Here is a 27,057-nt window from a genome sequence, read left to right on the forward strand (position 1 = left end):
GAAAAAGCGTGCTGAAGAAAAAAACTTATATTACAAAAAATTTACTACTATTAATGGATTTAGACCATATTTTCCTCAATATTCTAAAGATTTGGTTGTTTTAGTCCCCTATATCACAAAATCATTCAGTCGACAACAAACATTCCGATACGACACCACTCTGTTTACCCCTCAATGCCCTCAGCTTCCCCCGGTAAATCCAGTAATCTTTTTTGATCATAATTTGATGGTATAAGTGAGACAGGAGCAACATATATTAAATTGACGCTGAAACGCAAGAAATGTCAATTTTCCGGCATTTCAGAAGAAAACAAATCAATAAATATCGACAACCAAATGACGGTAATATAATATGAGGGTCGCCCACGGCGATAGAAACAATTTGTACATAATTAAAAACCTTATGTTAACCCGAGAAATAATTATATTCGTTAATTTATCGAACTTCTCATTATTCATTATCCCTCGTCTCTCAATAATCGATTGTAAATACATCTGTCACCAAAATCCCAACGATTGATGAAGCCTCATCATCTTATCACCGAATACCAATTAATCACGTTTCTCCTTAATTAATTCATTGATTTGTTAACGATAAATACCACAATGGGCTGTCTTCATTAATGAAATATGTAATTAGATATAAATATGTACAAAGATGTCTGAGGAGTACAGCAGCCTTTTCACGAAAAAAAATGGGAGAAGGCTAATTATGCGTTGGATCAGCAAGACTTAGGGCATTATACTACCAAGAGTATTATCGTGCCCAACCCTCTAATAATTAAGTGAGTGAGCGAGATGGAGTGGTGATGCCTCTCGTTTGTGGGTTGAAGCTTTGTACATATTGTACAAAATTTTAATTTCAACGATTATCGAAATGCTCTGAGGTGATTTTCTTAGCAAATTATTATCAGTAAATTGTTTTATTATTGGCAGTCTGAACAAAATTTAATGGGCCAAAAAATTATACGTTCCCATGACGTAAATTTTTCGTGTTGAATCATTTGATGTATGATCACAAAAGAAAGTTCCCACCCAAACATAATAATTTTCGGTTTAGCAAATGCACTAGCTCGATACAGCATTATATGAGACTGCGGTTTTATAAAGAAAACGGTCAGTGTCGTATATCAATATTTATGATGAATGTAGGATTTTTTTACTTGTGTTCGAGGCTTTACGATTGTTTTGAGGTAAAAAAGATTTTTCATGGGCTGCGGACTATTACATTTTTTAGGACTTGAGGAACACATTGAGAACTTAATAGAAATAAGTGTTAACCCAAGAACGACAGGCATGTGAGACGTATTCTATTCTTCATAGTTTCTGTGATTAAATGGAAATACTCATTTTTCCAAGGGAAAAGGTGGAATTCTGACATTTTACTCCCAAATCAATAATTCCTGAGATAATTAACATGAAATGAAATCTGGAATTCAGAATTGGAGAATAATTTCATTTATTCATTGTTCAATTACCTCGCTAATGACTAGATTTGGAGAACAATGTCAGAGAACATTTTTACTACAAATTCAATTGTGCACGAAAAATAGTTCTTGACACTTTGTGATAAAACGAATAGATATTGTTGCAATCAACTACTCATTAAAAAAAGAAAGAAACCGATTATCGATTCTCGCTCCTTCAATATAGTTTCTTCAACGTGTTGATCACTTTGAAAATCAATTGAGAAGCATTCTGCATCCATTTAATCACAAAAACTGAAAATGTATGGATCGAAGTTACCATTTTTACCGATGTTAATAAACTGTATTAAATCCTCTTAAGTTACCCCTCAATTAATACATTTTCTTTTTTGTAACATAATTCTTACCTTGTAGAATGATCAGCCGCTCTGCCGTCCCGAATAATTTTTCAAATACACTGAAACCCAGAAAAAAAAATCAATTAATTTTAAATATTCCGTTGTTAACGAGTACTAGTAAAATGGAGAACGAGTAAAAGGCTGATTTCTGAGAGCTTCTTAAACTCTATATAATAACAAATATGTATGAAACCGAAGAAACATTAAGAAAATTCATGTAAAACGTTTTTACAATGCGAAATCCAGTGATGAGCAGTATTAAAAAAAATAAGGGAGTGATTTTTTTTTCGTCTACAAATACATCTGCTTGTAGAGTTGCTATTTTTTCTTTTTATTGCCTGTACATAGGGTGAAAATGACAGTGAGGAAGGAATTTATCATATTATGGAAGTGATTTCATTCATCTCAAGTGAAAAAATTATTGAAATTGAAGAGAGAGTTGTGTTTGATTTTTCTTTTTGTTTTTAAAGTAAAATTTCCTTTTCCCCAGGTAGGAAGTATTTTTGGAAATCTTCCGTGATTTTTTGGTAGGAAATTAATATGCATTACAAAAAAAAAGATCGAAACATTGCCGACTAGAGTCATTAATTTTACCGCGATAATTACATGATTGTAAAAATTGTCCAATTCAGTCTATCAAGTTTTGGACGAAACCCAACTCTTCTTCAGCTTCAATGATTAATTGTTCATACAACCCCAGGCAGAGCGGAGCAACTGAACAATGCCGAACTTGCGTGAGTGTGAGAGAGCGCCCCCGTATTTTTATGGAATAAATAAGAATATTTTAAATGATGATAAAAAAATCCAAAAAAGCAAAAAAAATACACGTAAATCTTGAAGTCTGGTTGGAGATGCCTTTAATAGGGATTATAAAATGCAGATAATATATTATACATAATGAACAAAATACAGTATATTATTATACATTAATAGTAAGGAAGTAAATAGAATTATTATATATATATACATATATATATATATATATATGACGGAAATATGATTAAATAAACGAAAATGATAAATAATCTAATTGTAATTATTTCTCAACGCTAAACAACTGAATCCATACTAACCATTAATGACAGCGAGAACCGACTAATGAGAAAAAAATACAAAGTCAATGCATCACATTGGTCATAGCCATATTTTTCGTCTGAAGTGTTGATACATCTCTAATAAACAAGAGTCTTAGTTACTGACCTCACGAGTTCCTGAACAGTAGAGCCACTCTAGCCCTGCTGGGTCCACAACATGAACTTTGGATGTTCAGGGAGATTCAGTTGATCTCGCACGAAATTACAGAAGAATTATAAAATTCTATTTGAGTCATCAAAATCATCGATGTTCAATGATTGTTGCTCACCATTAGAGGGAACACCAAATACCATTGAGAATGCAGTTTTTCGCCAATATGGCGGGCAAAATGCCGCCCACGCGCGGGCTCACCGGAGCCCACATTTGTTTGTTTGCTGTATATTTGCTAGATTTGTTATTTAATGTCACTATTTGTTGAAGGAATTCCACAGGGGAATCCCAGTGTTTATTTATCAAGCAACGAGAAGCGTAACCAACGATAGATGGACCAAAGTACAGACTCAGATCTCGGAGGCCTTGGCGCGCTCGAGTCAGCACTAATACTGAGCCCCAGCGTGGGCCGCGCCACTGTCGAGTCGCGCGGTTGTTCCAGCCCCGCGGGTACCGGTAACGCGATCGTGACTCTACTGCAAGATTTGTTAACGCTATAATTAATATTAAGACATGAAATCGCCCTGGCGGCTATTTTCCTTTCCTTTTTTGGAGAAAAATTAACGTTTGCCAAAATCAAATGTAGAAGCCAGTAGCCCGCCGCCAGCATCAACCGTAGCACATCCCGATCGGGGTGTTGCACTAACGTTGACTTGGAGTCGCATGACCTTGGAAATCTGAGCTTCTACTCTAGTCTATCTTCTTTGAGGGTCACTGCCGGCAACGTCAACGCATGCGCAAACACAATGACGACGGGCACTCACGGTTTGAAATTAAATCATACCAGTCAAACACGCCGGATGAATCTTTTTTGGGTCAGGAAACTTTTTCAAAATTATTTTTACATAAAAATTATTTGGAAAAGATCAATATTGCACAAAATAAGAAGCTATCGAGCTATAACCTACGACGAAAGTTCATCCACTCAAGATATTCTTAAGGTACATGTTTCATCAAAAGTTTTAACAATATATAAACAGTTGTGTCCTATAATTTTCATAACTCCAAATGATGATACACAGGCACCAATTTATCATCTGTTTCCTTGAACCAATCTCTGTAAACTCCAACGGGATCGTTCATCCAAAATTTATGGAAGGAGACGGGCTCTTGGGAGGCGAGCAATCCCTCTGCATAGTCCTGAGGCCGTGCCTGATGGAACAATGGGGATGGTGACAGTCGGACTCCGAGTTGACTCAAACAGATCCCAAAGAGGAACATATCATCTGGTGTAGTCATCATGGGGCAATGACAAACGGTCGATTTCAAAATTTTTATAATCAGTGGAAGAGACATGGCCAAGCCAGCTCCACCAGTCAAATATTCGTAACCAATCTCTTCTGTCGGCCGGAATCCATAACGTTCGCCTATAGCTATCGGTTGCTCAGCGTCGTAACATGACAAGATTTTGGATAAACGTGATACGCTACAGATTTTTGGAGTAAAAACAAATCATTATTGAAAAAAATCTTGGAATATAGAAATCTCAGAGGGCATATCCACAAGGTAATGAAATTATTCATTTTCATTCTACTGTGTGACTGTGGTTGATAAACAGTCCTTTTCCTTATATTCGGATGCCAGAAAACCCTCAATGCCCATGAAAAAAGTATCATTGACCTTCGGCTCATGTTATAATACCTCAATGAGCTAAAAACGACTTTTCTTCGCTTGTGTCAACATATACAATTTTTTCCCGCCGGATGATCTTCAGAATTTGCCATTCCAAAGGACTTTTATCATCAAAGAATGTTTCTATTCAATTGGTCAGTTAGTTCAATGAAAAATAGAATAGAATTTCAATAATCGTTATGATAATTTTGGATCTTTTGGATATTGCACTAATGTATGAAATACTTAGAGTGCTAAAAAAACACATAGAATTCGCTATTATTAGATTGTACCTGAGAATAGTGTCATCATCCGTCACGACTAGCCACTTGATTTTTTTCTTCGTCATTATTTTCTCCGCACGTTGCAAAAGGCCGTATGTCTTCGCACAATGCCCCTGAGTGGTATGAGATACGACGACTATGTTCTTTAACTTCTCATCTAAAATATTATATTAATTACTTTTATACCTGATTATTCATCGTAACATGTTCAGTGTTTTCTTCCTCTGACAGTAAATTCGCCTTCAATTATTATTTACAATAGGGTTACCTTTTGCGTTACTGAAGAGAGCATAATGCACTGTACGTCCCAACCATGTTTTCATTAAAATCGGCACCCGTTTGCTGTGATTTTCATCATACGTCTTGACAGCAAAGAGAATATTTTCTAACGACATAGTATTTCCCTAATTACGGAATAATATGAATAAATTTTGAAAAGAGAATTGACTCCTATATAAAAAAAAAAGTACCAGAAAAATCTAGCGTTCTCTGTAAAAAGAATCTCTGTGCCCAGAAGGAACTTGGACAAATCTTATAAAATTGCTAATCCAAAATTTTGGGCTTCACAAATTAATAATTAATAAATGAATGATTAATTGTTGAAGGTCAAAGACTTAGACTAATCATCTATCGATTGTGACAGAGAGCACCAGGTTTTCTATAAAAATTTTCATGCATCATTTGAACTGGATGAACATTAAGTAATCTTACGCATGATGGATTTTTTTTTGGATATGTCGCACAGTCTTCGGTGGGAACAATACAAAACTCTGATGAATGGATAAGTTGAGAGCCTTTCCCCCTGTTGAAGACGTAATTTGAGAATTCGTAGGGAGCGTCGATAACAAAATCATTGGCCGAAATCGCTCCTGAGTGCACTCTCATCTTCAGGGTTTTGATTAAAGCTCTAGAGATAACGAAACCAGAAGCGATATTGGGGTATGAAACTCCCATTGAGGGATCTGCGTAATGGTGGATTATTGTCGGTTCAGTGTCGTGAAGCCCGTGGCCAATCCACACTTCCTTTGAAAATGGAAACACAACAACAATACTCTATTAATTCTAGATTGGTCATCTCCGGCGATATTTCGACGGCAATACCGCCAAATATTTTTTACTTGAGACCAAAAAACGAGATAACTTCACCCAAATGATTTTGACATACCTCAGATGAATTGAATCTCGATAAAACTATCATCAATCTCCCTAGATTTACCATAGTATTCTCTGAACAAAATAGATGCCATCGTGTATTTGGATATTTAGAATAAAAAATAGGAATTAGAGGATAAATGGTCCAGGCGCCTTTGATTTCGTTTTTCCCGATGCCTTCATGAGTCAATAAAAAATTAGGGGCTTCTTTCTGGAGATGGTAAGCTTGGTGCGTGATATTCTGCTTTAGTAAGTCTGCCTGATCTGCACTGTATCCATCTCTCTCACTCAGAATAATGATAACCATATCATTGGGTTCTAGAAATCAAAATTGCAGAGGAGCAATGAAACAAAATGGTATATATCAGCTAGTTGAGATAATCCATCCACAATTTGTCTTTACCTATTGCTGCAAATACCAGCAGAACTGGAAGAAATACAAGCAGGTGCACTAGATTTCTCATACTGGTTGATACACAGGAAAGACTACTAAGCAAAATTATGAGCACATGGTCTTTAAGAGAGCTTTCAAATATATTAGATCCATCACCAACGTTAACGTATCTGTTAATTTAAATAGTAATTAATATAACTAATAAGTTATGATTAAAATACACAAGATAATAAGGTCAAGCCTCTGGATTCAAATGTGGCGGTTTTTTAAGACACTAAAGTCAACATATCTCTAATGAAATACTTCACCTTGTAACAAAACAATTAATAACATTTCTTGAATCGAAAATAATAAAAATACTAATTGTCGAAGTCATAAAAGAGTTGACTAATTTATAAACTTTTGATTAATAGTTTTTAAGTTGGAGAGATGGAGTTCATGGAAGATAACCTCCCTATCTCCACTACAATACTCACTCTTAACCAATCATTTCACCGGATGTCGCCATTAATTTCTCAAACCACCGAAAAATAAAGGCATAGTAAAGGAGATTTTTTCGTGGACCTCAGTAATTGAATTCAATAAATACGTGGATGAGAAATCGACAATTTACTACTCTAATCAAAATAGAAAGCCCCTATGTTATCATCGAGTTGCACGCGGGGGGCGCCATTAGTAAATCCGTCGCCATAATAGCGACGGGAACCTCTCGTCATAACAATCATCATTTCTTCGTGGAATTCTTCGGTAAATCGGTGTAAGACCCCCGAAGTGATATAAAAAAAATCGAGGAGGTGGTGGTAAACTCACCAGTGCAGAAACGGTTTAATCCGTCAACGTAATAGCTCTTCCAAAAGCAAGTGTAGATTAATTTTCTTGGCGTTAACGTGCCCTTGCGCAAGTTCAGCTTGACTGGATTTCATCGACTCTTGGAATAGTCGTATTTCCTTATTAAAATCGACATTCAAACATGGCTTATTGAAAAGATGAAGGGCCATCAGATATTCACTGTTTCTCCATACGGAGGAGAGTTCATCTCTGTCTACGATTACAATATTTTTTTCGGATTTGGAGAGGTGGGGGTTCGTCCTTGCGATGGACAAAAAATCGTCAAAATCACATCACAGTCAGCAGAGCGCAAATAAGAGCGCCACTGCTGAGTCTAAAAAAAATCAAGGTAATTGTTGTTGTTATTTTTTTTCATGACTGCGAATATTTGGAACGGAGAGAAAATGAGGCGAAGAAACAAAAGAATGAGTCGCTCAGTACAATATATTAAAATGCGCTGAATGGGATGAAATTCCACTGAGTTGAATCGAAAATAAAATTAATTGTCATTTGCTTCAACTGTCCAGAGATGTTCACTAATCAGTGATTGAATTTCGTATAGATGTCGTCAATGGTAAAACTTTCCCAAAAACTCCGCGTCGGCGTGAATCACCTGGCGCCAATGGTTTCTCCAAGAATGAGCAATCTCGCAGATCCAATCATCAGAAAACGCGAAACTTTGATAAGAGACCCAAACCTAAAGGACAATATTATGGCGGTGCAAAGGAGGATACCAAGGTTCATTGTCTTCTCAATATGTGGAACAAACTAGCCGTTCTACGTCTTCACTAACTTAAGTACGAAATTAATTAAGCTGGTTCTCTTCAGGTAGTGGATGAAAATGCAGCCGAGTATGGCTCGGTGATGGCTCCAGGAAGTAAAAAGCAGAATTTGAATCATCTGCTGAATTTTCATTATGAACCACGTGATGGAATTCACGGTGGGCGGAACAATTACGGGAGATCCAACTACAATAACAACAATCGTTGGTTACCATCTGTCCAGCGGCACAAGTACAACAAGGAGTTATTTTTACAAGCAAAGTGAGTCATTTCAAAGACATACTGCTCCGGCAATGTCCACTTGTTGTAGTAATTGTTGAGCTTTTGTATTTATGAACGCAATGGGGTTGATTTCAGCTGTCAGTTCGTCGTTAGGAGTGATGGAGACTATTCTATTCATTTAATTGATCCTGATACACTTGTGGATTGGAAATTAATTGAGCAAATTGTGAGTACTTTAGTTTCTTCATTCGGACGAAAAATTCATACTTGTCTTATTCTCATTAGTTGTATTGCATTTATTCGTGGATTCAAATTCATCAGAAAGATTTTTATGTCATAAATTTTGTCCGAAATTTTTATGACAAAATGCAATTTTCCCACGATAATAAAAAATTAACCACTTAATAAATAATTAACGGAAATAATACTTGAAAAAAGTATTGGAGTCAAAAGAAAAAATTATGTCTCTTTAGTCATCTGCATAACTGCATGCTAACTCTAACTACTGAATAAAGAAATCATCTCTTCCACATCTCCAGAAAATCTACACATCAGAGAGTCTATCCTGCCCCATCTGTCTGTGTCCCCCAATAGCTGGAAAGATGACTCGCTGCGGTCACGTCTATTGCTGGCCCTGCATACTCCACTACCTCTCTCTCTCCGACAAAAACTGGCGCAAATGCCCCATTTGCTACGAGTCGATCCACAAGTCGGATCTTAAGAGTGTCACGGAAATCACACAGCAGCAGTTGAACATTGGTGACACAGTCAACCTCCGACTGATGCGTCGCAAGAGAGGCTCTCTCCTAGCTGTCCCTGTTGAGGACTTCCACACCCCAGACCCAGATGATTTCTTTACTATTTCTGATCAGAAAGATCACTCCAACCAGATCTACTCAAAATTACTGAGGGCTGAGGTTCGTCATGTCGTTGAAATCATTGATAATGAAAAGAATCAACTGAAATTCGAGCAGATGATGGACCCACATTCGCCAGAGAATTGTTTCATAGAGCAGGCACTTTCTGAATTGTCTGATTGGGAAGAGAGGATTCTGAAGGGAGTTGTGAAGGGCGGGGGAAATATTACAGGGAAAAAGAGTGATAATAATGTGGTAGAGGGGCAGAATGGAGGCGCTCTTGCGGACATTTGTGAAGAGAAGAACACAGGCGAAAGGAAGAATGATGGCGGAGTGACTGGGGTGACCACCCCAGGACAGCAGAACTTGCCGAAATTTTTTTATTTTTATCAAGGTGAGGATCCAATAATTTTGAGGATTAAAAAATCTATGAGAAACTTTCTAATTTAGCCCTTGAGATCATTTGAATTTGAGCTGATATCTATCGTAAACCTTGGCGTGGAGGGTTACTCGTGTTGATCGCGGCTTCTTTCTCTACAGTTTCTCTTAATAATTCTGAACTTATTCCAATGAACAGCTGAAGATGGACAGCACATCTATCTCCATGCAATGAATGTGAAAATGCTAGAGGTGCAGTACGGCGACCTAGAACACTCTCCCCGAACTCTCACTGGTAAAATCCTCGAGAAAGAGGGTGGCAGCTTTACTGAAGATCTCCGCAAGCGAATGCGATACCTTTGTCATCTACCCCTTACTTGTTCCTTTGAGATTGCTGAGATTGAGTTGACGACACCTCTGGTGTCCGCTGATGTTCTTGATTATTTTAAAGAGCAGTTGGATGCTCGAGAGAGACGACGCCGTCGTCGTGAACGCGATGAGAAGAAACGAGAGAAGAAAATCACTGCTGAAGAGAATAAAAAGCTGGGGAGATATCCCACAGCCAAAGTGCATATCGAGTCTCATAGACATTTCCCAGGCTGGCCAACTGAACTGCCATCTTCCAGGTATTGTTAATGTCATTATTGAAAAATTGAGGGCCTATGAGAAACCGCTAATGATGGATTTATTGCACAATCGCTTTTGTTTATTGACTTATATTTAATTTTCGTATTAAGCTGCAATAGGTTATTTACAATTAAAATAAATACATAGTACAGAATTTTTTTCTACGACCACTCGTCGTCGTCAACAAAATAATCAACAGGGAACAAGTACGAATAAAAATTGTTTTGCTATTTCAGCGCTACAATTTCAACGCCTCCAGAATCAATCGCATCGTCAAGCGTCGCGAGTAGCCCCTCACACAGCACCCTAGGTGATTCACCTGGCATTTTCACCGATTCCATGTGTTCGTTGCCCTCTCAAAACGACCAAGGACCTTCCTTTGCCCAAATGCTCCGTAATGAAAATTCCAACATGTCTGATTCCAAAGTTTGGCCTTCAATGACTCCTTCCCTTCCACTACGCAAATCCAGTAATGTAATTGCACCCCAGAATGAGGATGATTATGCTCAGGCGCCGAGTCACAGTCAAAGTTTCGGCGATGTGCTGGCTCTTGCCCTCGAGGCATCGACTATCCAGGAAGATCCAATTCCCAGGGGAAAAGCCAAGAAGAATAAGAAAAGAGGAAAAGCTACTCTTCTCTATGCAAGTGGAATGGCACGATCTTCATAAATTAAAAATTATTTATATTTAAAAATGGAAAAAATTATTTAAGAAAAATGGCAGTGAGGGAAACAGTATATTTTGTTTTATGATTGATTGTCAATAAATATTTCCCATAGATTTTCAGAAAAAAAACAGCGACATTTAATTTGCAAGGGAAAAATGAGGTCAAGTAAGGTAATTTTTATGAAAAATTTCTCCATTTCCTTCAGTATGAAAAGTACTCAACAAAAATTCATCATGAAATTTAATTAGATGACATCCTGAAAATTGTAGGAAGAGACGGTCTTCTGATTCTGTGAAGAAGAATCCAATCATCTATTGGTGTCCCTTTCTATTGCTATAAATCTTTAATATTTGATTTGAATATTTTTTTTCGAAAACAAAACCACCGGCTTTACAGTAAAATTGACGTATCCTGTTTCATCCGTTGCCACCCAAATTGTTTTAGAATAATTTTCATTATTTGTTATCAACGAAACCATTGGCGACCGAAAACCGTTTAGATTCCAGTTCTGTGTAATCACTGAGAATAAAAATAGAAACGACTAAATTACTTGGTCGTATCATAAAACCAAATGTGTGACTAAGTTTTCTTGATAACGAACGTCTTCAAATACACGATTAAAAACCATTAATATGTGGACTTTGAAACCTTTATTGTTTTCCAGGGCTTCCTTTCGTGTCGTTAGTGCTTAAATTAATAAAAAAAATATATATAATTGAGAAAATATCCACTCCTAAAGAATATTCCGCTTATTAGCCTATTTTTTGTTAAGAAAAATTATGATTTTTTCTCAGAACATCAATTAACTAAATAAAAAAAAGACTTGAAAAAATTCGATTGATAGGTGTGGAACAGAACCGCTTTATTTACATAGAAAGAAGAATCACATCTCTATTACAATATTTCAAAATTGAATGTTGCTGAATAAATTATTAAAGTTACACCGTAATCTGCATATAAAAAAAAAGGTTACAATTCTATCATGTGACAAATGTTAATCAAAGCGATATCGTCATTTTCTATGTTTTTCTGTTCCTCGTAAGTCTCGTCCGAATTTTCGAAAGGTGTGAATACGAAAATGCTCTAGAATCGAAAAAGTCCTCTCTCCTCAACATCGATTAATTTAATCAACCTCTTCGATGGTAGGTCCCGAAGCTCCACCTCCTGGAGCAGCTCCTGGTGCACCACCAGCTCCTGGCATAGTTCCAGGCATTCCTCCAGGCATGCCTCCAGCACCCTGATACAGCTTGGTGACAATAGGATTACAAATGGACTCCAGTTCCTTCTGTTTGTGCTCATACTCCTCTTTCTCTGCAAGTTGATTGGCATCGAGCCATTTGATGATCTCATTGCATTTGTCGAGAACAACCTGTTTGTCGCTGGCAGGGATCTTGTCCTTCAGTTTCTCATCCTCAACAGTGCTCTTCATATTGAAGCAATACGACTCCAATCCATTCTTAGCTGAGATTGTCTCCTTCTGCTTCTCATCCTCACTCCTGTACTTCTCAGCCTCATTCACCATCCTCTCGATGTCTTCTTTGCTAAGACGTCCCTTGTCATTGGTAATAGTGATCTTGTTCTCCTTACCAGTTGATTTATCAACAGCAGAGACATTCAGAATGCCGTTAGCATCGATATCGAAGGTGACCTCTATTTGAGGTACACCACGAGGAGCTGGTGGGATACCCGAGAGCTCGAACTTGCCCAAGAGATTATTATCTTTTGTCATGGCTCGTTCTCCCTCATAAACCTGGATCAGCACACCAGGCTGGTTATCAGCGTAAGTGGTAAAGGTTTGGGTTTGCTTAGTGGGAATGGTGGTGTTCCTCTTGATGAGGGCAGTCATCACACCTCCAGCAGTCTCAATTCCAAGTGATAATGGAGTTACATCGAGCAGAAGCAAGTCCTGTACAGCCTCGGATTTATCTCCATGAAGAATAGCTGCCTGAACAGCAGCGCCATAGGCAACAGCCTCGTCAGGATTGATGGACTTGTTCAATTCCTTTCCATTAAAGAAGTCCTGCAGGAGCTTCTGAATCTTGGGGATACGGGTGGAGCCTCCCACAAGAACAATCTCGTGGATTTGTGCCTTATCCATTTTGGCGTCACGAATGGATTTCTCCACTGGCTCGAGGGTGCCTCTAAAGAGGTCGGCGCACAGCTCCTCGAATCTAGCACGAGTGATTGACGTGTAGAAGTCCGTTCCCTCAAACAACGAATCAATCTCGATGCTGGCTTGGGTCGAGGAAGAGAGTGTCCTCTTCGCACGCTCGCAGGCTGTCCTCAGACGACGAAGAGACCTCTTATTACTAGTGAGATCCTTCTTGTATTTTCGCTTGAACTCCTGAACGAAGTGATTGACCATTCTGTTGTCGAAGTCTTCACCTCCCAAATGAGTATCACCAGCTGTTGATTTCACCTCGAAGATACCATCCTCAATGGTTAGGATGGAGACATCAAAGGTACCACCACCAAGATCGAAGATCAGGACGTTACGTTCACCTGTGGTCTTCTTATCAAGACCATAGGCGATGGCTGCGGCTGTTGGTTCATTGATTATTCGGAGAACATTCAGACCCGAGATAGTGCCAGCGTCCTTCGTTGCCTGACGCTGCGAGTCGTTGAAGTAAGCTGGGACTGTTATGACAGCGTTGGTGACGGTTTGACCGAGATATGCCTCGGCTGTTTCCTTCATCTTGACAAGGACCATTGAGGAGACTTCTTCGGGATAGAAGGACTTGGTTTCGCCTTTGTATTGGACCTGGATCTTCGGTTTGGTGTTGTCATTGATTACCGTGAATGGCCAGTGCTTCATATCTGCCTGGACTGTGGCGTCGTCGAAACGGCGACCAATCAGTCTCTTAGCGTCTGGAAATAGATGATTTTCCGAATGAATTGATCGTACTCTTTTTATTTTTCCATTTCTATCCAAAATTCAACCATTAAATGAGAAAAAGATGATAACCGACACTGTCATAATGTCTTTGTTTCACTAAATAAAAATAATCATTAAATTCTATCCTTTTCACCCCTCCCCACCATGTTTCCCGTGGGAAAAAAATCGATGTGCAAACAATTCTTAAAAATCCAAATAATGGCTTAACTTTTCGTTTCAAATAATAGCATTGGGTAAAAAAAAAATCACTGTGGCTGAAATCGAAGACATCACACCCTAGCTCTCCTTGACCTCTACATTTTCCAAACCAAGAAAAGCTTAAATTCAAAATGGAGGACTCACCGAAAATGGTGTTGTTGGGATTCATGGCGACCTGGTTTTTCGCAGCATCGCCAATGAGTCGTTCAGTATCGGTGAATGCGACATAGCTGGGAGTAGTCCTATTTCCTTGGTCATTAGCGATGATTTCGACTTTTCCATGTTGAAAAACTCCGACACAGGAGTAAGTTGTTCCAAGATCGATACCAACAGCGGGTGCTTTCGACATTGTGGCTGATTTTGTTTTACCTAAAATCCGAAATAAGCGAGTTTAATCCTTAATTCTGTGGTTTGAGCGTTAAAACGAGGCTCGAGACAATGATTTTAATGGCTAATTGAATTACCTTTGGATATAATAAAGGAGACTGAGAGCCTCTAATACTTCGGCGTAAGTTGTTATAGTTTCAACGATTCGCAACGTGAGTGACGAACAGTTGCCGCCTCACCCCAATATATCTCCGAGCTCTAAACGCTTCTGGAATGTTCCGAAAACGAGTGGAACATTCTCAGCCAATGAAAGAGCCCGATTTGACCTCCTCTTCATTCATTGGCCGTTATCGGCTCACAACTGAAATCATTGTCGATACCAAAACCATTTCTTTTCTTTAAATTTATCCCAAAATGACCTCAAAATGTTATGTTATTTATTTTTTATTTTTATTTCAGGGGCTATCATGCTTGGATGAGTGGAGGTGACGTTTTGAGTTGTTGGAAGTGAGATGATTTTTTTTGGAACTTCCGCTGGAGGGAGTAAGGCGTCACTATGCGGAAAGTCCATATAACACAATGGTGGCAAGCGGGAATCGAAGGATAGAATCTGTGGTGTACCTTCAGCACGGCAGTACCGTGATGCGCAGCATGAGATGTTTAATTCGAGCCTAGAATGTACTAGACTAGAAACGGAAATATGACGGCTTCGGTCTGGGTGATATGAGCGATGACCACGGTGAGAAGCTGGAAATTTTAGGATTCATTTGGAATGCATGCAATTTTTTGGAATTTATGAAGGAATTTTATTTATTGAGGCTTGAAACGGATAATTGATGAGAGTTTAGCTTTTGAATGAGCCGTCTCGTTTTGGAGACTATGACGACTAGAATTAAACTGCTTTTGATGTTTATCCTATTTTTTATCTGAGATAGATATTTGTTGCAGTTTTATCACTTGCATTTCTCGTCCAGGAAACTTTTTTATTTTTGTTAGACAACACGTGTGATTGATATCGGCTGATGAGTCGTGCGTTTCTTCCATAGCCCACGTGGGCTGAGTCATGATCAATGAAACATTATCGAGCAGTCGAAATGAAGGCTCTTCCCAATGCTGTCTCATTCTCCCATTTTTCTCTTCAACCCAATTATGGGAATATCTCCGTTTGTAAATATTCGTTTCGTTGACCTTTGGAGAGCAGTAACGACAATGAAATGCGTCAATGTCAACCTTCGTGATTTTTTTTTTCATTAACTACGTAGGAGGATTTTCAGCGAGTTATTTCTATAATTTAGATGAACTGCATTGAACTCGGGGAATTTTTAACAGTAAAAAATGAGAATCGAGTGTCTCGAGGTTTTTCATTCGGCGATTGGATGGTTTCAATCGCCAAAATATTTTGATCTATTTACATTGTTAACATTCTTCGCATAAAAAAATCATTGGAAAAATTCTGAGACAATTTTGCAGGGACAAGGGGGAATTTTAAAGGGAAAATTCTGTTGGATTTCGATTGCATTTTCTCTGATTTTTTAAAATTATTTTTTATCTAACGTCTGTTCTTTTTTACTTAACATTTACTTAACTAGACTTTTTATTTTAAAAATTGTTCTGAAAACATTTTTTTTAGCTCATATATCCTGATTTTTTTTCTCATTTTATCCTTCTGTTTCGATTTTTAACTTTTGACACGTTTTTCCGTTGTTTCATTGTGAACCGATTCTTGCCTTCATGCCAACATTCGAAGTCCCAATGTGCCATCTAGTGAGCCCGCTTCCCCGAAAACATCTAGGTTAGGTTTGATGAGAACACATGTCTGAGCGCTCGTGACAATAAACAACCCGTGAGGATCCTCAGGATTCTCTTATTATGTTATAAGTTTCACAATTAAATAATTAAATTCATCAAAATGCAGGTGAACAAGTCAAAAAAGTCCACCATGAAAGTTAAATCCAAGAAACAGGAACAAGAAGATCATTTGGTTGTCAAAAGAAAAGGTGGTGGAAGTATCATTGACCACCGTCCTCTATTTTCCAGCAACGGAGAGTGAGTATCGTAGAATAATTCTCTAACTCAATATCTGAACGTTATAAATAAAAAAAATTTGACAACTTGAGGTTATAACTTGTGGCTTCCTGGAAATTTTTATCCACATCGATTATGGGCAGGCTTAGATGAATGGAAAATTTAAAAAACCTTGATGCGTTTCCCTAAAAGTATCCCCACGAAATCATTTTCAGGATCCTGTACGTGATCTGGAAGCAGGTGATTCGTAAATACAGTACACAGACTGGGGACTTCGTCGGGGAGTTTGAGTCAGCAGATGTAAAATTAGCCGGAATTTCCTTTTACTCGGACAATTTCAATACAATCGTAGGATGCACCGAATCCGGAGACTTAATCAACTGGAACTCCCAGAACGGAGTCATCACCCGTAAGCTGAAGTTGAAGACTCAGGAGGACGCCAAGATCTCGACGTTTCATATTGTCAACTATAAGTCGAAGAATGGAAGGAATATCTGCCAAGTGTTACTTACATACCTCAGCAAGAGTTCGAATTGCATCGAACTGGTTCTCTTTGACGTGGAGACTGGAAACTGCACGAGTTCCAGGTCCATTCCAACTGTGGCTGCTGCACCCTATTGCATCGATATCATTGGAAATTATGGCGATAATCTCGTGGCGTTAGCTCAGGATGTTGATCTCCATATCTTACACCCCACTGCTGGTTTCACTGGAAAGCTTCACAAAATTGGATTGACTGGAAGGAAGCTCACCTGCATCACAGGTATATATTTTAACATCTGAGTGAATTGTTCAATCGGATCATCCTGAAACGATACTAGACTCTCCCAACCAAGCGTTCTCAAGGACATTATCAATAATTTTACCTTCTATTGCATTTAATCCTCATGTCCAAGCTCATCCACTATCTATATCCTCCAGGTCATCCAGAAGATGAATGCATAGCAGTGGGCGACTCAAGCGGTCGGGTTGTAGTCTACAAGAACCTCCTCCACTCACGTCCAATAACTGGCACGTATCATTGGCACACCCTTCCAGTAACTGAAATTGCCTTTAGCAAATCTGGCGGCCACATGTACACGGGTGGCTCCGAGTGCGTTCTCGTCAAGTGGACCCTAGCCAATCCTCTTCACAAGTCCTTCCTCCCACGTCTTCCCGCCCCCATAAAACACCTGACAATAGCTCCTGAGAACATTTACGTTGCTGTCTCGACCCTGGACAACGGAATCGTGGTTGTCAACCCCCAAAAGAAACTCACCTCGTGTATTCAAAACTTCACCTGGGGTGTGACCGCATCCACAAAGGATCTTTTCCCCGCTGGGCTCACACTCGACCCCAGAACTGGGAGTCTCGTATTGAACAGCCGCACAGGACACGTTCAGTTCTTCGACACCCACAGGAAGTCTCTTCTCTACAACATTAATATAACAGCTCAGAACTTCCTCACCCAAGAGAGAACCGCACTCATTATCAACACAGAAGTCACCAGGATCGCCATCAACCAAGATGGCAGCTGGATGGCAACCGTTGAGGAGCGCGACGATCGAGTTGCAAGTCCAGAAGTCAGACTGAAGTTCTGGAAATTCAACTCTGAAAAACAAAACTTTGTTCTCAACACCTCTATCGAACTACCCCACGATTTGGGGGTCAATGCCCTGGAATTTCAACCCAATACCAGTTTGAGTGGCGAGAGAATCGCTGCTGTGACCACTGGGAAAGATCGGAAATTCAAGATGTGGAGTCTCGTCGAGGGGAATTCAGTGATTAAGAGGGGCAAGCACTGGGTCTGTTCAGGGGTAGAGAGTTACAGGGATCTCATAGCAACTGACGCGGGATTTTCCGTTGATGGCTCACTACTGGGCGTGAGCTTCGGCTCCAGTCTTACGATCTGGGGACCAGAAACCATGGCATTGAAGTGCTCATTGACCCACCGAAGGTATCCGCAGATTATAAAAAGGGTTGAGTTTGGGAAGAATGAGAGCTGTCATCTGGTGGTGGTGGGGTCTGATGAACATATTGGGGTATGGAACCTCTTGACGTTGAGCCTCACTTGGTCTGTAAGTTTGAGATTACTGGCTCTGGTGGCCGATCCTTGCTCTAATTTTATGGCCGCGTTCTCGGGGGACAATTCCTTGTTCGTCTTCAACCCTCAAGTGTCAACACCTGTTTATGTCAGGCGGGGACTGCTGGAGGGGGACTCGGGAGTGCTGGGGGCTTGCTTCGTGCCGAATGCCAAGGAGAAAAGGGGAAAGGGATTTTGCGACTGGCAGCGGAAGAGCCAGCTCTTTTTTATTGACGATAACCAGGAGCTGTTGGCGTTGGAGGATGAACGGGAAGGTGGAGTCCTGATGGAAAGCTTGGGGGTCGGAGTAAACTGGCCCAATACTGCCTTTGGACAGCTTATTGCTGAGGAGAGGAGTAGTGGTGTCGAGAGGGGGAACTTTCTGCATGAACAGCTGGGCGGCGGAAAGGGAGTCGTTGAAGAGGTAAGTGAAGTTCTCTTTTGGGGAGAGGGTGATACTTGGTATTGTTATTGATGAATATTCAAAATATAAATATTATCATGTGCTTGCTAGTGTAAGGTTTTCATCGAATATTCAATTGACGTGACAGAACAAGGAAATTTTATTCAACATTGAGTTATCTTTAAATATCATGGAATGAAAGGGGGACAGTTAAAATCATCCGAGAATTTTCCAAAAACTCACCTCCCAATCGCTTACCCAGGAAAATATCATAAAAAAATCTCACAGAAATCATTTAAACAATTATTTTTATAAGAAAACTCCATAACTCTCCAACAAAGACATAAACTGCTTACAATTTCGTAGATCAAAGTACAACAGTAAGAATTCTTTCTAATCACTCGTTAAAAATAAAAATATATCCACGATCACAAGATCATTTATTATATCGAAAATCATGCAGTCGAAGTAATCGTACGAATTTTCCAATCAGTCATTGGATATCTAGTTAACGTACTACTCGTACTAATGTTCCTAGTCTTGATAATATTCTGACGATCGGTAATCCCTGTGAATTTAAGTAGTTATTTGGTGGATCGCTGGAATGAAAACTCGTGTCCTTCAGCCTATTCCTTATCGGTCAGTGTTTTCTTGAGAGACGGTAATTTCTGCAGCGACGAACGAGATCAAATTTTCGGTAACGCAGACAGTGCCACTGGGGTATCTGTCTCATGTTCTCCATCGCCTGAAATTGATACATCTATAAAAACCAATTTATTTGTGTGATTTTGAGTGCTATTACTTCCATTAAGCTACGTCTATTAGTGAAATGATTGCAAGATCAGAAATACTAAACCAAATCGATGTTCACTTTAAATCAGTCAAAAAATACTCCGTTTGTGAAATTTAAATATTTGTTTTACTGTCTCTGACCAAATCTAAAAAACTTGTGGATATTTTTACGACATCATGTTATCCAGGTGTCATTCTTTATAAACACAAGCTGTTCAGTAAAATTCTTCTATTTCCCTACCATTCCGAGGAATCTCCAAAAAAACAAGCGCTAAATTTTAACAAATTTTTAAACTAAAAAATACAACAAAAAAACCGAATGTGACAATTACTCAACTGCTTCTGGATCGCTGGCGGGAAATCCTCTAGCCATAGCCACCATTACACCGAGAACAATTAGAATAAATGGCACAAACGAAAAAATGAGCTTCATTCGAGCAAATTGGGCAATCCCTCTTTCGAAGCACGTCAATCCAAATGTAAAACAATTGTCCGAAGAATATTCCTTAATTAATAGCCCAGAGGGTGATGTATATGTCTTGATGTCTCGACAGTAACTGGAGTTTGTGAACACTCGAGATGATTTAATATAGCCCAACATCCCCACCATCTTCACACGTCTCTGTCTCTCATTCTGGTGTCAAGTTGGCCATTTATCTCTCACCTCATCTGGTTTCGCTCCACGTGGGAGGGTTTCCATCCCCTGCTTCAACTATCAACTTCTACCCTTGAGCGCCAGGGGTACCCACTTCCAGTTCATTTCCTTTTGGAAAGGGCTCTTCAATGGCCATTTAAGAGAAGGTATTATCAAAGAGTTTTACGAAAGGTGGGAATTTGCTATTAATTCAGAAATAAATTTCTTTGTATCCGTAATGAGATTCATGATCGCCTAATAGCATAACGAATGGCATTTTTTTTAGTTTTCTTGCAAAACCAGAGTAGTTTATTAAAGCGGATACAGGAAGAGCTGCAGCAAATACTCAAAGTTTCATAATTTTAGAGAGACAATCCTTTCGGAAATCCTAATGGGTTTCTGTGAGGAAAAGTCTACAGAAACTCTTGTCGGAAATGGTAGAGGAAGTCCTACAGCAATTATTCGATTTTCCTATGGACAATCTTAGAGAATTTCCCATGGTTTCGGTGGAGTAATGCCTCCCCTGGGCACAGGCTTACGGTCAGAATATTTTGCGTGATCGGCATCACGTATCTCTCATTAGTTTCTTCGATATCAATTTGTCTTGCTGAGTTGATGTTGTGAGAATCTCTTCTTATTTTCGTACGTCATGAAAAAATACCCCCCACCCTGGCTTCCTGCAATTGAACGTAACACTATGTATCCATATCAATGTTATATTCTCGCCCCACTCAACAATTTGTGCCAGATTATGTCAGATCAATTGTGAGTGCGATGACCTATGATTTGTCGAGTGATTCCACGGTGTTAAATCATACAAAGGGAAAAGATAGTGAACAAATGAATAAGAAAAGGGAGGAAAGGACCGAGTGAACTAGAACAGGTCAACAGGAAAGGCTCGTGGGCAGATTTAATTGAAGTTGATTGTTACTTCTTGACTTGATTGTGAGTCAGAAAATTTCCAAGCTTCATGAATAATATTAACTCATGCATCTTCTCAAGCAAAGTTCTACTTGACATCAATAATATCTTCAACAGTTTACGAAATTTTCGTTGTCTCTCGGATCCTGAAATATCTCCAACTTCAGGTGAAGTTCTGGTATTTTTTATTCTCGTTTCCGAATACCGAATAAAATATTCTCAGTGCGTCACATCACATGAAATTAAAAATTTTGTCATCTCTTCCTATTTTCTAGATATTCTCCGAAAAGGTGATTCCTCTTAATTCGTCACTTCAACTGTGAATGATAAATACCGCGTCGACACTGGATAACGGTTCCGGTTGTAGGGAGCAAATCTACAATTACTTCTTAATCATCTCTCCATCATCTCTTCCTTTGTACCTGCATCTTACTAATTTTTAAAGAATTTCTATTGCCGAGCCAGACAATGTCTATCTTGTGTCATTGTATTTAGTTTAAACAATACGCCGAGTTTCTACTGTTTAAACGTGACGTGTGGGCCTATCTCCTTCATATTTTGTATGAGAATTGGAAATACGTGGGCTGTCGCGTCAGCATGAATCAACCCAGATAATGTAAATTGTGGAAATTCAAAATTGAGGTCAAAGTCTGTCGTTTACCGTTTAAAAATTCTCATTTGTCAAATTTCCCATGAAATTGGAGGAATGACGTCAAAGTTTCTTGTATTATTGTTACGAAAAACCCACGTTTACACACAATTGTGTTAATTTTTCAGTTGCTCACGCTACCTGCACACACTCTCCCTCCGATGCGACTGCTTTGTGCGCCATTCATACTCTCGTTGAGGGCAAAGCAGGAGAATAAACGAAAAAATCAGGACGATAAGAACACCAGGTATTTTACAAACTTATTTCTTTATTTGTTTAAAAAACCATTGGACTTTTATTATCCATTAAAATACAATGATTGGATTATCTTGTCAAGTATTTGGAGATTTATTTCTCGCTATGCATAGGCTAGTTTCTTTCTAAAATTAGATGGTTTTTTTAGTGATGCCAATAGTGAGTCCCAAAATTCCGACGATAGTGACGAAGATGACGGAATTGTGGTGAGAGACCATCAAAGTATCGAGACGACTGCCACGGAGGCTGAAGGTGGTAATGATAATGATAGTAATGACGTGAAACTCGTCAGTTTGGATTGGAGTTTTCTGGCTAGGATTTTACCGCGTTAATACGTATGTTCGTTATTATTTCATTGAAATAAATATGATATTTTTAAAGGGGTTAGCGAGATTGCTCTCAATTATTAATAGAGGGAGATGATTCAAGGTCGAAACATTCATCGCCTCGACAACATCCCTCGAATACACTATACAAACTCACCAAAGTAATGTTTCAAGAATTCTCCCTCCCTGAAGTCCTCGAACTGTCTGGAAGCATAAAGATAAAGAAACTGTGCCAGATAATGACGCGGTGAAAAGTACCTGAAAATCGACTGAATTGCACTTCGAGGGTTCGGTATCATTGAACAGAAGATTGTCTGCATCCTTCTTTTCGAGAAATAGTGAAAATTATTAAAATCTCAATGATATTCTGTCAAAAACACTCGACCTTTTCACGGAAGATCTTATCTCCAGCAAAAATTCTCCAGCCACTCAATATTCTTGAATTTAGCACGGAACTGGAAATTCATCGATCTTAAATGACATTTCCACGAGTTCCCTGACAGTCTCTCTAATCCTCTCCCCATAAACGGTATCCCTCTTCATGATCCCTATAACGATTTCCCTGCGGTCCTCGAAATAGTACTGCTCATAACTCTCTCCACGATCCATAATCTCCGCCCCAATGGCTCCACTCAACAGTACTGTTGGAAAGTAAATGGCAGCCGTGCAGCAGGCAGCAATCCTCTGCTCTTCGTATCCCTGAAGAACTTCCTCCAACGTCGGAAGGTTCTTCGCCTCACTTGCCTCCCCCCCAATTTCCTGAAGCTGATCCCAGTAATACATCAAGAGTTCTTCTTTTTTGGAATCCCTTAATTCTCTGGATGCACAGAGATAAAGAAATTGTGCGAGATCATGGCCTACTGGAGAGTACCTGAACAGCTGAAAGTCGACCAATTTGCACTCTGGGGGCTTCTGATCATTGAACAGGAGATTGTTCCCCCACAAGTCACCATGACTGATGACATTTATCTTGCTTTTTGAAGTCTCCATGGCCTCAAAGATGCGGTCGAACGTCTCGAGAAGTTTTGAGGGATCTAGACCCATGTCCTCGGCTACACTGATGGCCACGTTTACCCCTGCCAGGAACCACTTCCTCCGCTTGTCTACTGATTTCACAAAGGCCACCTCGTAGAGATCTTCGGGGAAGATATCCTTGAAGAGCTTTCCCATTCGCCTTTCAGCTCTGAGGGACGCTGAGTGCAGATTTGCCAATGCTCTCAGACCTGGTTTTATTGGTAATATTGTTATTGTTCATATTATTTAATAGTTCTTCGTGATAAGCTGATGGGAGAATTAGATGAAACTGATCATTTTTTACATAAAGAAATGACAGATAAAACTAATAACCTGATTTGATGACGACCTCATCGAAAAGCTTGTCCCTCATCTTGAAATCCTGTATTCCAAGATCCTCGAAGATAAGAGCGTTATCCTTGACAAGATAACACCGTGGGCACCAGCTTGGCCCAGAAGAATCCGTAGTCATCAGAGGGGCAATCTTGGTGAAAAAAGCTGCCTCTTTTTCAAAGGTCCTGGATTCCTGGGCATAGAGGAGCTGCAGAGGGCTGTCCATAGGCAAAGCCTTAACGAAGCAGCTGACCTCACGTTCTGAGTCCTCTCCATGATCCTCCTTAACCAAGATTTTCAGGTAACGATGCGAGCCTAGGAAGCCCAACTTCTCTGATGAGTAATTGGTGACTGTGAAGTCGAGTACCTCTGCTAACGGTCCCACCGCGGCTTTTGCGATGAGCTTCGCGTCTTGGAGCGTCACCAGACACTTGTCCGACATTGTTGGTGGTGTGGGGCACAGTCGGATGAATGCAACATCTTTATATGCTTCCGGAATCGTCGGGGAATTGGATGGTAAATAAAAACTCATGATGGGTATTCAGGTGTCACTGGGTGATTGATGTTTATGTAATTATGGATTTGTGCGTATGATGAGCCAGTAGAGGAGTTCTATGATGCTCAGGAGACTTGCTCCCATAAATAAACCGACGACACTTCCTACTGATACTGAAAATGAGGACATGATCTGTGTTTGAGATGGCATTTGGAGATAATGAGCAAGATTGGCGGATGAAAAGATGTGGTAAACTTGACCTTTGGGAGGATTTTATAGACAAGATCAGACAATTTTTAATGAATCTTGGAGTAATACTCTTGAAAAACAATTTTTCTCTTAAATACTTGTTTTTTATGAAAAATTCAAATTTTCACAAATTTCTTTAAAGTTATTCTTAGAATGAGTCACTCCTTCATTACCGGATGAAACATCCGACAATGAGATGAAACTTCCTTTTTGTTGCAAAAAAAAAGAAGAAAAAATCGCCTGCATCGCCGTTGAATAGTCAATTCTTTTCAACAAAAAACTACGACAAAAATATCATCCTGCAATCATCAATATCTCCACATTGCTAGAGTAAATTTCTCCCATTTTTTTTTCATTTTCAAGCTCTTTTTCTAAGGGTTAAGATAATCTCTGCCATAGCTGAACTGTACCATTTGTTCTCAAGGTATGAATGATTGAATCCAGCGTCTCGAAAGCCTCTCACTCACGTCGTCAGTTCAAAGCATCTCTCAAGCCTCAAAATAATAATCAATCGAACTTACTGATAACTTGCAGAAGAGACCGGGTTGCATATCTCTCGTACTGGATGCTGGGTCCCGTCAACATATTAACCTCAATCTGCAATGGCGCCCATGTCGGTAAATTCGGAGACTCGTATTTATTCAGACTAAAGTCATACACAATGCCCTCGCAATCGGGCAGGCACTTCGTTTCGTCTACAGTTTTGATTCCCTTCGTCCAGAGATGTGCCCCATCCAATTGCGTCGCATTGCACAGTTCCATTGTTGGAGCCCTAGGGAATGTGTGGCTTAAGCAGCCGTACAGTTTCAGCATATTGCGCATTTGCTGCTCCATCAGACAGCCGTCATAATTATACCACTTTAAGTAAATATTGTCGGCGTTCTCTGAAGACATGCGACATTTTCGCATTGACATTGGCATGTCGATGACTTCCGGTTTATTGAGCGTTGGGACAGCGGTTACATCGACCACTATGAGGTGTTTCATCTTTAGATCTAATTTTCTATCCATACTTATTTCCGCTGTTGGGTACTCGTAGCGATTCATCAGATAAGCCTTGTGTGAAATCGGAGATTTTTTTAAATTAATGAATGGGAGTTAATCCCGATAACCAATTGCATTTTATTCTCATTAGATATTCCCCTTAAAAAGTCATGTGAAAGCTTACATATGGAAGTCTCTTCCTTTTTTTTATGAAAAGTGTCAATCTTCCTTCTTGTTTCCTGTGATTTATAAATAGCTCCAGTCCGGTAGTATTATTGGGTTTGATGGACTGCACGGAGTTCGCCGATAAACACAATCCACCATTGGTTTGTAGAGGGAAAAAGAGTTCGCAGCAATTAATCTCTTCGCCATTCCACAGACACTGTGCGAGTAAATCTTCACAGGTTGGCTGTATCAATCTTAATATTTCTGCAAGTTCCTCTTCAGAGGGAAAGTTCTTTGATTTCAATCCAAGTGTCGGATAGTCCATTAAATTTTTATCTAGACCTCTTGAGAGTATATAACTGGAATTAACAAGAAAATTCAAGTAAAGATTTACAGTACATAGAATATGATTAAAAATTTTCTATAGAATATCTGTAGAATATGGAATAGAGTTTTGAAATTGTGCATGATATTCCTCCTGTTGAAAATTCTACAAGTAACCACGTATACTTTCTGCAGTAAAATATGTAGAACTTTTAACTATAAATTTTCTAGCTTAATAGGAGCTTCGGCATGAAAGTATCGAATGTTTTATAAGTTGTCATAAGAATTTTTTGTAATACTATCTGTATCTACAATGCAATAATATTTTCTGATGTCTTGAGGGTTTACTCTTTAACTTTGTCAGTGGTCTCCACGCAGAAATGCAGAGCCGGGACTTGAGCCTCGTACTTCAAATAATCCGTTGCCATTGTAATCGAGACATCTCGCCCGGTTGCAAATTGAATTGTGCTGATGACCATTAATCCACAGGCCCAACAACTCACACCACAAGCTATTATCCAGAACAATCGCTCAGTCCAGTGCCTGTCTGGCTCAACGATGTACTTGAACCCGTGGATGTTTGAATTCAATAAGTACTGTTTCAGTAAACTCCACAGAAATAATTTCCTCGGCTTTCTTTTGGGCTTCCTCTCCATTTCAATATTCAATTAATTAATTTCTGAAGTATTGAACGAATGCCCCAAGTGTAGAGCTCCACATGAATTTACCTGAGCAGTTGCTCATTTTCTCTTTCAACTCGTTCTCCCCTTCATCAATCCTTGCCTCTCCAATCAATAAATGTCAATTATTCATAATTCGTGAAGGCACATGAAAGTGACTGATAATTATCAGGACATCATTGAATATCTTGAAAAATTAATGTAGCTGAACACGATTTCCGTGAAAGGGTTTTAAAGTCGATAGAATAGTAGAATTATGGTGGAAATTTTCATTTCATTGTGCAGTTTTTATTAGTCAATATGTTAATTCGATTTTTGGTGGACTTCGAGAGATGAGGGCATCAAAGTAGATGGAGAAGAGCATTTCACTGCAGGAAAAAAATAGATACCTCAATTGGTGTCAATCAATAGAGCTTACAGTGTATATGTTCTTGAAAAAAAATCACACTAAT

The 27,057-nt window shown here is 39.2% G+C and overlaps 7 protein-coding genes across 9 annotated transcripts; 2 read left to right on the forward strand and 5 right to left on the reverse strand.

Annotated features, from left to right (window-relative positions):
• Window positions 1–3,862: 3,862 nt before the first annotated feature.
• LOC135160211 (beta-1,3-glucosyltransferase) lies at window positions 3,863–7,135 on the reverse strand. Of its 2 annotated transcripts, none has more exons than XM_064116532.1 (7): window positions 6,988–7,135; window positions 6,521–6,681; window positions 6,131–6,435; window positions 5,677–5,988; window positions 5,234–5,369; window positions 4,975–5,122; window positions 3,863–4,496 (listed from the first exon to the last, which is right to left on the reverse strand). In XM_064116532.1, the coding sequence occupies exons 2-7, from the start codon at window positions 6,579–6,581 to the stop codon at window positions 4,067–4,069; spliced, it is 1,392 nt and encodes a 463-aa protein (XP_063972602.1). In that variant the 5' UTR covers window positions 6,582–6,681; window positions 6,988–7,135; the 3' UTR covers window positions 3,863–4,066. The 2 variants fall into 2 exon arrangements, with proteins under 2 accessions (XP_063972602.1, XP_063972603.1); XM_064116533.1 differs by having other exon boundaries at window positions 6,521–6,606; window positions 6,988–7,124.
• A 65-nt stretch (window positions 7,136–7,200) lies between these two features.
• On the forward strand, window positions 7,201–11,444 carry LOC135160194 (E3 ubiquitin-protein ligase RNF10). The gene is made up of 7 exons (XM_064116486.1): window positions 7,201–7,688; window positions 7,902–8,077; window positions 8,168–8,382; window positions 8,479–8,569; window positions 8,883–9,594; window positions 9,778–10,204; window positions 10,442–11,444. Exons 1-7 carry the CDS (start codon window positions 7,607–7,609, stop codon window positions 10,872–10,874), a joined length of 2,136 nt encoding a protein of 711 aa, XP_063972556.1. The 5' UTR covers window positions 7,201–7,606; the 3' UTR covers window positions 10,875–11,444.
• Window positions 11,445–11,704: 260 nt separating this feature from the next.
• Window positions 11,705–14,584, reverse strand: LOC135160196 (heat shock 70 kDa protein cognate 4). Its single transcript, XM_064116489.1, has 3 exons — window positions 14,431–14,584; window positions 14,111–14,335; window positions 11,705–13,740 (listed from the first exon to the last, which is right to left on the reverse strand). Exons 2-3 carry the CDS (start codon window positions 14,313–14,315, stop codon window positions 11,996–11,998), a joined length of 1,950 nt encoding a protein of 649 aa, XP_063972559.1. The 5' UTR covers window positions 14,316–14,335; window positions 14,431–14,584; the 3' UTR covers window positions 11,705–11,995.
• Window positions 14,585–14,818: 234 nt separating this feature from the next.
• On the forward strand, window positions 14,819–22,421 carry L(2)05287 (lethal (2) 05287). Its single transcript, XM_064116472.1, has 6 exons — window positions 14,819–15,032; window positions 16,209–16,339; window positions 16,534–17,081; window positions 17,240–18,804; window positions 21,908–22,026; window positions 22,183–22,421. Exons 1-6 carry the CDS (start codon window positions 15,024–15,026, stop codon window positions 22,364–22,366), a joined length of 2,556 nt encoding a protein of 851 aa, XP_063972542.1. The 5' UTR covers window positions 14,819–15,023; the 3' UTR covers window positions 22,367–22,421.
• Window positions 19,075–20,860, reverse strand: LOC135160228 (uncharacterized). 2 transcript variants are annotated; one of them, XM_064116556.1, is made up of 2 exons: window positions 19,913–20,860; window positions 19,075–19,543 (listed from the first exon to the last, which is right to left on the reverse strand). In XM_064116556.1, exons 1-2 carry the CDS (start codon window positions 20,183–20,185, stop codon window positions 19,424–19,426), a joined length of 393 nt encoding a protein of 130 aa, XP_063972626.1. In that variant the 5' UTR covers window positions 20,186–20,860; the 3' UTR covers window positions 19,075–19,423. The 2 variants fall into 2 exon arrangements, with proteins under 2 accessions (XP_063972626.1, XP_063972627.1); XM_064116557.1 differs by having other exon boundaries at window positions 19,075–19,528; window positions 19,913–20,200.
• LOC135160212 (uncharacterized) lies at window positions 22,028–24,927 on the reverse strand. Its single transcript, XM_064116534.1, has 2 exons — window positions 23,708–24,927; window positions 22,028–23,583 (listed from the first exon to the last, which is right to left on the reverse strand). Exons 1-2 carry the CDS (start codon window positions 24,237–24,239, stop codon window positions 22,805–22,807), a joined length of 1,311 nt encoding a protein of 436 aa, XP_063972604.1. The 5' UTR covers window positions 24,240–24,927; the 3' UTR covers window positions 22,028–22,804.
• LOC135160213 (uncharacterized) lies at window positions 24,235–26,943 on the reverse strand. Its single transcript, XM_064116535.1, has 4 exons — window positions 26,274–26,943; window positions 25,621–25,960; window positions 24,974–25,508; window positions 24,235–24,376 (listed from the first exon to the last, which is right to left on the reverse strand). Exons 1-4 carry the CDS (start codon window positions 26,579–26,581, stop codon window positions 24,282–24,284), a joined length of 1,278 nt encoding a protein of 425 aa, XP_063972605.1. The 5' UTR covers window positions 26,582–26,943; the 3' UTR covers window positions 24,235–24,281.
• Window positions 26,944–27,057: the final 114 nt, after the last annotated feature.

Source organism: Diachasmimorpha longicaudata, chromosome 3, assembly GCF_034640455.1.
Source record: "Diachasmimorpha longicaudata isolate KC_UGA_2023 chromosome 3, iyDiaLong2, whole genome shotgun sequence".
Classification (NCBI taxonomy): domain Eukaryota; kingdom Metazoa; phylum Arthropoda; class Insecta; order Hymenoptera; family Braconidae; genus Diachasmimorpha; species Diachasmimorpha longicaudata.